General features: G+C 37.4%; 1 protein-coding gene across 3 annotated transcripts in view; it reads right to left on the reverse strand.

Annotated features, from left to right (window-relative positions):
• The window catches only part of KIAA1958 (KIAA1958 ortholog), a 170871-nt gene that overhangs the window by 77798 nt on the left and 80693 nt on the right, over positions 1–12380 (reverse strand). For all 3 annotated transcript variants that reach the window (XM_024757260.1, XM_024757259.1, XM_024757258.1), the window contains exon 2: positions 6026–7220. In XM_024757260.1, the coding sequence (XP_024613028.1) occupies positions 6026–7196 (1171 nt within the window). In that variant the 5' untranslated portion in view covers positions 7197–7220. The remainder of the gene's footprint in view (positions 1–6025; positions 7221–12380) is intronic.

The raw sequence follows: 12380 nt of genomic DNA on the forward strand, positions 1-12380 counted from the left end.
TCTGTGAGACAGACATGTTATTACTTTTCAAATGAGGAAACTGAGTCTCAGAGAAATAAACTGACTTAGCTAAGGTCACAAGGCCAGTAGGAGGCAGGGCTGGGAATCAACCTAGGCATGTCTGATCCCAGACTCTGAGTGGGCAAGCTCTACCATCTCAGTGCCCAGCACTGCCTGCCATATCAATCCTCAGATGAGCACCCCTTTATGAAAACGAGGGAAATGATGGTATTAACTGAGCCTGAATTTTAATTTTGCCTCTCTTACCTTTCAGAATTTATGTTGCAGGTCTTCCTGCAGGAAGGTACAGGAAACGGTGTGGCTAAGAAAGCAAATTTAGTCTTGTTCCACCTTGTAAGAAGAGGCATATATTTCTTGTAGGATAAGGAAATATATAAAATAATGTATGCATGTATATGTATGTATACATATACATATATATACAGACATAAAGCATATGCTTACTTATACATATTTCTATCCCTTATATTAGAATACTGTTCTAGTATACCTAGTCTTTGAATGACACATATAAACAACTCCTCTATCTGCCCACACAAAGAAAACTAAATGCTCAAAAAAACAAACAACAGCAACAAAAACCCACCCCACACAAATAGTAGTAGGTGTCTCTGGTGTGCTACCTCTTTCAAGATTAGAATCCAGAATGTCCCTGGAAGAACACTCCCACCTGACCCCAACACTCAGCTGTGGAGTCTACTTAGGAATGGTCTCAATACAGTTCCCAGGGTATGAGCTTGATGCTTCAAGGACTAATTCGGGGGTTAGTGGGAAGGCGGTGGCACAGGCTCTGTCCACTGCTAGGCATGAATCCCAGCAACACTTGGCAACCGCCTCGGGGACCAAGCAGGGATCAAGTATCTATAGGTGAAGCTAATACAGAGGAAGCTGAGATGAGACATGGTAAGAGAGAAACTATAGACATTGTTTGAACCCTGGATAAAAGCTCATTTGAAGATGTGTCCTTCGACTATAACGCAGTTAATTGTCTTTATACATTTATTTTAACTCAGATCTTCTGTTTCCGACAAGAGAAACCATTGTTTATTTGTGTCAACACAGACCAAATAACTAGAAGTAATATGCAACTTAATTTTTAAAACCTCACTGAACTAAATTTTACATGAGTAGGTTTCAAAAAGTATTCTATTAAATGCTTTAGACTACATCCATTTTTCTCTGAATGCACTGTTTTATAGAAAATATAATCAATTAGTAAAAATTAGAAGAAAAAAGATAAAGAGATTAAAAAAAACCCAAAACTGAAAATCTAGAAATAGACCCAGTTATAAACAAAAATGAGATACATAAATCAATTCAGTGTACAATGGGAATTATTCAATAAGTGATGTTGGAACATTTGACTACCTATAAAAATAATGAAGTGAGGTTCCACCCTAAAATATATTCTGATGATAGAGTTAAAGGTAAAAAAAAAAAGGAGACAGAAGGGGAGGAGAGGAAAAGAAAAACAAAAAACAAAACAGAAGACAATATAGGAAAATATATATTTGATTCAAGACAGGAATTCATAAGCAAAATGCCAAAGGCAGAAAAGATGATAGCCAACTAGACAGATAGATAGATAGGTAGGTAGAGGTTGAAAAAACAGCCTTCATAAAAATTAAGAAAATCCATACCTCAAAAAATCCCATCAACAAAATTATATAGAAATTAATGGTGGACTCCCCTGGTGGCACTGTGGTTAAGAATCCACCTGCCAATGCAGGGGACAAAGGTTCGAGCCCTGGTCCGGGAAGATTCCATATGCTGCAGAGCAACCAGGGTTGTGCACCACAACTACTGAGCCTGAGCTCTAGAGCCCGTGCTCTGCAACAAGAGAAGCCACCACAATGAGAAGCCCACACACTGCAAAAAACAGTAGCCCCTGCTCACTGCAACTAGAGAAAAAGCCCGTGCGCAGCAATAAAGATCCAATGCAGCCAAAAAACAAAAAATTAATTAATTAATAAAAAATTAATGGTAAAGTGGGAAAATGTATTTCCAATATACATGGATATGTATTTCCAATATATATGATAGACTATGAGTTAATATTTCTAATATATAAAGAACACATACGAATCTATTAGAAAAAGATAAAGATGTAGATTCTCAAAAGAAAACACATATATTACAAACGTGAAAAGCAAAAGTTGATTGCTTGCTACAATAAGACTTCTGGGGAAAAAAGCTGACTAATAAAAGGGGTTCTCCTACACTGTTGGGAATGTAAGTTGGTACAGCCACTATGGAAAACAGTATGGAGGTTCCTCAGAAAACTAAAAATAGAATGACCATATGATCCAGCAATCCCACTTCTGGTAATATATCCAGACAAAACTATAATTCAAAAAGATACATGCACCCCTACATGCATAGCAGCACTATTCACAAGAGCCAAAACATGGAAACAACCTAAATGTCCATCGACAGATGAATGGATAAAGAAGATGTGGTACATAAATACAAAGGAATACTACTCAGCCATAAAAAAGAACAAAATAATGCCATTCACAGCAACTAGAGATTATCATACTAAGTGAAGTAAGTCAGAAAAACAAATACCATACGATATCACTTACATGCAGAACCTAAAATATGGCACAAATGAACCTATCTACAAAACAGAAACAGACTCATAGACATAGAGAACAGATTTGTGGTTACTAAGGGGGAGGGGGGAGGAAAAGAGATGGACTGGGAGTTTGGGGTTGGTAGATGCAAACTATTACATTCAGAATGGATAAATAACAAGGTCCTAATGGATAGCACAGGGAACTATATTCAATATCCTGTGATAAAACATGATGGAAAACAATATAAAAAAAGAATGTATACATGTGTATAACTGAGTCACTTTGCTGTACAGCAGAGATTAGCACAACATTGTAAATCAACTATACTTCAAATAAACATGGGGGGTTCTTGCACAAAATCATAAAAGAAGCTGTGTGTATGTATGTATATTTAAGAAATATACACACAGAAACCCAACTCATAATGCAATAAAAATTTAAATTTATGACAAATGCTCCACATTTACATAAAAATCTCAAAAATTAATGGAATTGAAACCACTGCGAGATAGTCAATAATTCTTCTAATAATGTATGTCCTCTTTACTCATGACTGTTTGCTAAGATTTGAGTTGAGCACTGTAATAGGGCTGACATGAAAATTAATAATTTTATCCACACATTGTTAACATTTGTTAACTTTGTGAGTTTAGTTCTAAACAGAAATAAGAACGGTTTTCCAACAGGGAAACAGATTTTTTTTTGGCCGCACTGCGCATCTTGTGGGATCTTAGGTCCCTGACCAGGGATTGAACCCGGGGCCACAGCAGTGAAAGCACCAAGTCCTAACCACTGAACCGCCAGGGAACTGCCAGGAAATAGAATTTAAATGACATCAGTAAAACTAAACAAAATGGAACAATTTCTCTTTGTTTCTGTCTGACTAGTCATTTGTCAAATTATTTATTTTAAAAATATTATTCAAAGGTATGCAGTATTTCTACAATGATTTGATAAAGACTTAAGGTTGCACAACATCCATTTTAAAAGTACCCGATGTTGCTTTTAGCTAGTTCTTTCAGAACCTTTCTTCTTTGCTTAGTCCTAAGTATGCTTTACATATTAAATACTTAGGGTCCATTTGTACATATTCATTCACATACATTTGGATGTGCTGGATTCTAAATTTTTTTTAAAAACCTATGTTTAAAATAAATTTATTCTAATATAAATAAATATGCAAATAAATAAATAAAACTTTTAGAGCACAGAGCCTAGTTCGGGCTGTACAGAACAAAGGTAAATTATAAGTTAACTTTATATATCTCTCATAAAAGAAAAGTATCAATCAGATTTTTATTTGTCCATTGATGTTTCCAGTCCAAATAGTGTTTCTCTAAAGCTAATAATATCTTAGCAGTATAATATCCTTCCACAGAACAATGGATCAAAACATCAGGATCATTCTTTAGGAAATTCCTATTACAGTCAGTTTGAGCCTCAATGTCTCATTTACTATACACATACTAGCGGACTAATATCCACTAGGCAGATGCAAGGAAATCTTTCAACTTGCTTTTGCAGGGGTAAATTATTAGAAGGATATGCAATACAAACAATAGTTTTACTAAGCTGTTTTGCTATACTGGACCACTTTGTAAAATACATTTCTGAATTCTACCCTCAAATATAAATTAAGTGAGAATGTAGAAACTCTGTCAGGCTGTCTCCTATTTTACAAAAAAAAGGGGAGGAGGGGGACAAATAAATAAACCAAATTTACAACTATTTAAGTGAAAAGGTACTACTTATATCCTATATGTATCAAGAGTTAGAGTCTTAATACAAAAACTTTCACAAGCCTGATAAAGATAATATTGTGTCTAATGATGTGAATATTGGCCAAAGACCATGTTGTGATTAAGTGACTGAATTAAAACTAGAAAGGAAGGAAGGAAGAAGGAGAGACAGCCCAGGGAATGGGACAGAATATTTACAAATCGTATTTAATAGAAGACTTACAACCAGAATCTATAAAGAACTCTTATAACTCACCAATAAAACGACAACATAACTAGAGAATGGGCAAAGGATCTGAATGGGTTTTTCTCAAAAGAAAGATATACAAATGGCCAATAAGCACATTAAAAAAATATAGTCATTAGGGTAATACAAATCAAAACTACAACAAGTTACTACTTCACACACCCAGCAGGATAATTTTTTCAATGGAAAATAACAAGTGTTGGTGAGCATACGGTGAAATAGGAATCTTTTAAAATTGTTGGTGAGATTGTAAAATGGTGAAGCTGCATTGGAACACCGTTTGGCAGCTCCTCAAACATAGAGTTACCATATGACCCAGTGATTCCACCTCTAGGTAGCTGCCCAAGTGAAATGAAAATATATGTCCACACAAAAACTTGTATATAAGTGATATTAGCAGCATTATTTACCACAGCCAAAAAATGGAAACAACCTAAGTATCCATCAGCTGATAAAGGAAAAACAAAATGTGGTCTATTCATACAATGAAATAGAAAGGAAAATAACACTGATAGACGCTACCACACAGATTAACCTTAAAAAAATTACGCTAAGTACAAGAAGGCCATCACAAAAGGCCACAAAATAGGAGTCTATTTATATGAAATGTGCACAACAGGCAGATCCACAGAGACAGAAAGTAGATTAGTGGTTGACTGGGGCTGGGAGGAGGGAAAGAATTACTGCTAATGGGTATGGGGTTTCTTTCTGGGGTGATGAAAATATTTTGAAATTAGATACTAGTGATGGTTAATAATAGCCCAGATTAAATAAATACTGAATGTTAGAATTACAGAACATTTAGAATGTTAGAATTACAGATAGGGGCCTCATATAATTATTTATTTCTCCTCTCAATCCATTCCAGTTAGGTCCATGTATTCCAGAAATGCAAGTTATCTGATTATTATAAATTTTGAGAGAAAAAATAAAATACTTCTTCGAGATATATTTGTTGCTTTTTAAAAAAACTTGTTTTAAACTGCCACACCAACTAAAATGAATAAAGTGCTAAATTGGTTCAAATAAATAATACTGAAAAAAACATCAGGTCTATTTTCAACGTATGCCTAAACCAACGTCATTTTGGCTTCAAAACAGTAACCAAGAGCATTAAAAAAAACTTTCAAAAATAACTGTACTTATAAAAATTCAGCTTAAGATCAGATACAAACCTTAAATACAGCCATGCAATATCAACAGCACAATCCTACAGCTGTCCTCTCAGCCCTGAGGTACATCGACTGGATAGATGGCCTTATTTCAGATGAATTTCCTTTACTGTATCACCTGGATGTATAGTATTTCTTATTTCTATCTTTCTGAGAATAATAAAGGCCCAAATTCTAGCAAATTGAGCCAGTGGTTTTAGGAGTGCTGACGGCGCAGAATTCTCTGATGTACATGGATGAGGGACTCTGTCACCTCACGTGCCATACCTGGTATGCACTGTGCCGTGGCCTCAGTGGTTATGGTCGGAGCAACTGGGGGCTGCTGCTGACTGGAGCTCACTTCTGGCTCTGTGTTAACTGAGGGAGAAAGGGCCACCTCACAGGAGGAGACCTGGCTGGGCAGATGGGACAGGAGCTCTTCAGAAGCAACTTGCTCATCCTGTCCAGGCAGCTGCAGGGCAGACAAAGGGATGCTGATCTGTTTGTTAGGATGGGATGTGCTCACCGGCATCTGTATGGCCACCTGCTGGCTGGTGCCATGGGCACTAGTGGGTCCTCTGTTTGGTGAAGCCAAAGATACCCTACCAGTCTTCTGGACGATTGGTCTAGACATCACAGAGGGGGATGCAGACATACCATGTGGGTCTAGCTCTGTGCTGATGGCAGATGTTACATGGGGAATCAGCTTAGCAGACCCTATACAGGAGGGACCAGCATGAGTCTGAGGCTTAGGTTTTGCCATCTGCGTCAATGAGAGGGCTGGTCCATCTACCCCTCCGGTCAGCTCTGCATTCGCCACAATATAATAATCTTCAGGAATCTCCTGTTTGATTTTCTTAATGATCACATCACTGCTGCATTCATCAATCATCTGAGCTTGGGAGCTTGAATGGAGAGAAGATGGGACTATTCCAGGCCTTTTTCGAGCAATGCTTTGAGGCCTTTGGGTTTGGGGTTCAAAGTCACTATCCTCATCTGTAACAGAAGACTCACAAACCATGTCAAACAGAGTGTTTTCATCTTCATACTCTTCAACAGCTTCATCCAGTTCAGAGGGCTCACTGCAATAAGAGAAGTCACAAGAGTCTCTGGTCCGATTACAGTCTAGCTTTGCTTTCACTGGTCTCCCAGGGTACCTTTCAACAGGGCTAGTTTGTGTCTCAGAGGGCACTCCAATTATACTGGGACTATCAGAGTTAAAACTTCTGTTATCCTGGAAACAGACCCTTTCTTGGGAGCCAGCTCTGCAAGTAGCTGTCAGTGGCCAGTGATAAGCATGGCCCGCACTACAGCCCCACATTGCTGTCAGGTTCCCATGGGAACCTTCCGAAAGCAAATGTTTCAGGTTTGGAATGAGGCTGCAAATGGTCCCATGGCTGTGGGCCCAGCTGACCAATTTGGATAGATTCTCAGATGAGGTATGAAGGCAATCCTCCATGTTACAGGATCAGCAGTGTCTTTCCTAAAGGAAAATAATCAGAATAAGAAGCTATTATTACCCAAGATATTCCCATATCTCAATCACTTCAATTTCCTTAAACTATGATCATGTGGCATTAAAAAAATGTACTTCAAAACTGTATCCAGTTAATATCACTGCATATGGGCAGAGACTGGAAGAGAATACAGGAAAAAAAGTAAAAACAATCGATGGTTTATGGCTACGGGACTTGAGAAATTTTTTGTTAATTTCCTTTATTGTTATAATGTCTACATAAGAAAAAAAAGTGAAAGAAAAAACAAGCAATAAAAAAGAGGTGAGCTTTTTCATAGTACATTTTACTTCCAAAGTCACACAGAGAGAGGTTCAGTCAGCCCTGTAATAATAAAATGTGTGTATTATTTGTATTAACCAGGAGGATGAACTTCTAACTTCACCTTCTGCTACCATAAACTTCATTACTAGAGGCAGGGCCACCAAAGGCTTAGATCCATTCTAGGATGGATGTCACAGAAGGGAAATCTGCTGGGCACCAGAAAACAAATGACACTACTGGAAGTCCAAGAAGAGAATGAGGGGCTGTATCTGGGAAGTGGGGAAGAAAAATTTTTAACAGAGATGGGAAAACAGTCTGGGAGGGGAGCCACTAGAGGCCCCTGCTGGGGTCAGGGGCACAGACAGGCTGTAGACCAGAAGCAAGGATGGGTAGGCCGGGTGCCAGCACCCTAACCAAATCTTAGGAGCAGGCTCCCCACTTCCTTGCTGTCTGAAATTTCTGAGACATTGCCTTTATCTCACAATTTAGAGGTAAAAACATGCGTCTGGTGTATTTTACCATCTGAGGTTCCTATACACCCAAGTTGGTATATAATCAACTACCACAGAGGAATGAATCATTCCTTATTGGGAAAAGGTCAAAAAGAATACTTGTTATGGGTCCTTGACTGGGTAAGAGTGAGGACAACATGATGAGCAAAAGAAGTAAAGAGGCACGTGGAGTCCACATGTGATTAGAAAGGTTTAATAAGGCTCTGTCAAAAGGGACATCCTGGGAAGAACTAGGGAGGAAGGAACAAGGATCTTTTTTTTTGAATTTTTGAATTTTATTATTTTTTTATACATCAGGTTGTTATTAGTTATCCATTTTATTCATATTAGTGTATACATGTCAATCCCAATCTCCCAGTTCATCACACCACCACCACTACCACCCCCCGCCACTTTCCCCCCTTGGTGTCCATACACTTGTTCTCTATATCTGTATCTCTATTTCTGCCCTGCAAACCAGTTCATCTGTACCATTCTTATAGAGGAACAAAGATCTTGATGTGTGTTCCCTGGTCATCTGCAGCTGTGGGCGACAAAAGGTACCTCGCTGGAAGTGGGCTCTGCACTAAGGTGCCAAGGTCCAACTGCAATGCCATGTGACCATGCAAAAGGGCGCATAAGAGCCTCCATTCTCTGCCCTGCCTCCATGGCACACCAACAGTAGTGTTTGGTCAATTCAAACCCTTTAACATGTTTTATCACATGTGTGATATGGCCTCTGTGATATGGCCACAGCTATAGTCAACATCCCGACCCTCATTTTCTACTACTACTATGGCCTTTTCCCATATTTCCTGTCTCCTCTCTAAACAGTTTCTCACCCCCACTGGGCCTCTAAAAACTCATTCTTTGGCTTGATACGTAGCCTTCCTCTTTCTTCACCTGGAAAACCCCTTCAAGACTGACCACCTCCTGTTGATGTCTTTCTAGATACTCTTTCAGTCTCAGAGATTTTAGATTTTCTTCCTGTACTTCCATTATCTCAAGAAACTTGGCCTTTGCTGTACTGTTATCAATGGACATTCTTATCCATTTCCCAGACTTGACTGAGGATTACCTGAGGACTGGGACTATGATATAATTTTTCATTCATCAGTGAGGACCTACTTAGGGATACAGAAGTTAATAAGATATGGTCCTGCTCTTGAGACCTTACAATCTATTGCTGGTGCTGAATAAGTGAATGAATGAATTTATAAATGCTGGCAGCACCATCAACACTAACAAAGTAAACATATAAGACCCTCAAATAAGAAACAAGAAATTTCCTCCTAAGACTTTTATTGTAATCATTCAAGGGATTAGAGGCTTTTCTCCCCAGTGATGTAACCAAAACACAGCTGTCTTGTGTATGTAGCAGAGTAATACATGAACCACCAGATTTTATGAAAGCAGCACAACAAATCAGAAGGACAGGGACTAGTGTGGGAGTCAAGAACTTCAAATTTTCATCCTGGAGCTCCTGTCTGTGGCCTCAGACAAGCCACTAATTATCTCTAAGCTTAAAATGACAGGACTATAATCTTTATGTTTCCTTCGTACTCTAGCAATTTAGGAACTTACTTCATTTATATTCCTTTCATATAACTTTAAAGTAGAAATGCAGAAAAACAGAAAGACTGGGTGGGGGGTGTTGATGTTTGTTTGTTTGTGTGTTGTCTGCGCCGCACGGCTTACAGGATCTTAGTTCCCCAACCAGCGACCGAAACTGAGCCCTCGGCAGTGAAAGCACGGAGTCCTAACCACTGGTCCACCAAGGAATTCCCTGATGTTTGTTCTTCGAGCTTTCTTAACATATCTGTTTAGTTGGTATGGCAGAGACTGCTGTTTGCCTACCCAGTATCCATTGTCTCCTATTCATTACAGAGTCCCAATCTATTGGGGCAGCAATATGCTCACCTAAAACATATTTCCCAGCTTCCTTCGAAATGGGAAATCTCATGACACCATTCTGGCCAATAATATGTAAACGGAAGTCACTGGGTGGGGCTTCTGCAAAAGCCCTTTGAAGCACAGACTTGTCCCAGTTTTCACCTTTTTCCCTTTGTCCTTCCCTTTCTTCCTGCCTGGAATAAGGACATGATGGCTGGGCCTGCAGAGGCCATCTTAGGATCATGAAATAAGGACTTAAGGATGGGAGAGAATAGCCAGAGGAGCTTGGTGACATCATGGAGCCACTGCATCAGCTCTGAACTGCCTAAGATTCCTTGTTACTTAAGGGAAAGATAATCCCATGATCTCGCTTAAGCCACTGTTGTTGAAGTATTTGATTACACACAGCTGAACTCAACTACTAACTGATGCACAAAAAATAATACATTCACCTCTGGTTTTTGAAACCTTAGAGCAGAATCCTTCATTTTCTTTGCACTATACTCTAGGTTTCTCAGACTGGATTCCACAAATAAATCTTGGGAGGTCTATAATTTTATGGCATAATGTTTATAATTGTTTTCATTTTTATCATAATAAAAATACAGTTAATATAAGCATATTATGAATTATCTAAATCTTATATCTAAGTATCACCTTGTAATTTTAGTTCCCCTTTGCCTTTGTATCTATACTCATATTAGTGTCCACAATCAACTAAAGTAACATCACTCAACTTCCAATTTGCTGGGAAACTTTCATGCTGTACTCTTTCTAGCAGATATAAATACAAAACTACTCTTCTGCATTAATAATTTTCAAATGAAAAGTATTATGATTTGACATCATGAAAATAGCATATGTAATGTGAAGCAAAATACCTCTTTAAATGTCGTAGGCTAACGAGAAAAGAAATAAATGATATATGCTCACAGAAAAAATCATATACATTATGGCACAATATTTGAATGAAGTCATTGTAACAGTTCAAACTGTAAAAAATGTGGCAGAATCAAAACACAAAACTGTATAAGCCTGAGGAAGTCAAAAGTACTTACTGTCCAGGTAAAAGCTACTATACAGTAGTAAAATAGTAACTTTGCTGAAGACCCGCAGCCAGAAAAAATTATAATTAAAATAAAAGACAAAGTGGATAAAACTTTAAATTTTGTTAAAAGCTTATCCACTTAATTCTATAATAATCACCAACCTCTAAGAATCAACAGGTAGTAATCATAGATCACTTTTATTACATTATGAAACTTACTAGCAATCTCATGAAGAGGCTCTTAAACTTTTCTTGAGTACCATAAAATGAAAATATTTTTCCAGTATTACTATTAATATAATTCAACCAGGCAACCAATGTTAACTGGTAGCTTTGAGAGCATAATTAGCTAATATTTAAGGTACTTAAATGGATTGAGCCTAAGCTGACAAGGAATAGCTATCAATATACTGCAATATATTCAAAGTTTAATACAAAACAGAATCAACCATAAGACAATCAAGGTACTTTCAAACTGCTGAGAATAAGTACAGCTAACCCTTGAACAATACGGGTTTGAACTGCGCAGATGTACTTAAACACTGATATTTTTCAATAGTAAACAGTACAGTACTACACAGTCAGTGGTTGGTTGAACCCTGGATACAGAGGGCCTACTATAAATTATACACAGATTAACTTGGAGTTGTTCAAGGATCAACTGTAGTTTCTAGGATCTACTAATTTCCTTCAGCAGTCTGATGATAAGCTCTATGCTGAAAAATAATGTTTCTTCTACATTTTCAAGAATAGAAAAATAACTTCAGATAGGATTTTCCCATATTTTATATGGGCAATGATTGGATTAGACACTAAGCTTTACAGAATTATCATGGGATATGTCATTAAAAATTGAACCCCAAGGAGGCCTGCCTAGCAGAGTGTAGGTTAAGTATGAGATTTGATTGTCCTAAATCAGCAAAAAAAGCTATAAAGTTATCATCACCACACTGTTAACTTAGGCAAGCAGATATTCTATCATTAGTATTTATATTGTTAAAGTCAAAATCAGAAACATTATAGAATCAGACTTTCTACCATTAAACCTAACATTAATTATTAGGTTTCAGAACAACATAAAACTATTATTATATCTAACATTCACTGAACAATTACTGATTGCCAGGTACTACTCTAGGACTTGACATATCAATAATCCTAATTATATCAACAATCCTAATAAATTAGGTAACTTATTATCCTCATTTTACTTGGACATAGTAATGGTAGAGACAAAATTTGAACTTCAGTCTTAACTCCAGAGCCCACACTGTTAATTAACATACTATACTGCCTCCAGCATTATAATAGTAGAAAGATATTGTCTCAAGTCTGGTTTTCTTATCATATTAATGTTGTTAATTTGAACTTATGGTTTTGTAGTTTTACTTTAGTTGAATTTGTATGTCTGTTTTTTTTTTTTTTTTTTTTTT

This window comes from Neophocaena asiaeorientalis, unplaced genomic scaffold (assembly GCF_003031525.2).
Source record: "Neophocaena asiaeorientalis asiaeorientalis breed wild unplaced genomic scaffold, Neophocaena_asiaeorientalis_V1.1 scaffold432, whole genome shotgun sequence".
Classification (NCBI taxonomy): Eukaryota; Metazoa; Chordata; class Mammalia; order Artiodactyla; family Phocoenidae; genus Neophocaena; species Neophocaena asiaeorientalis.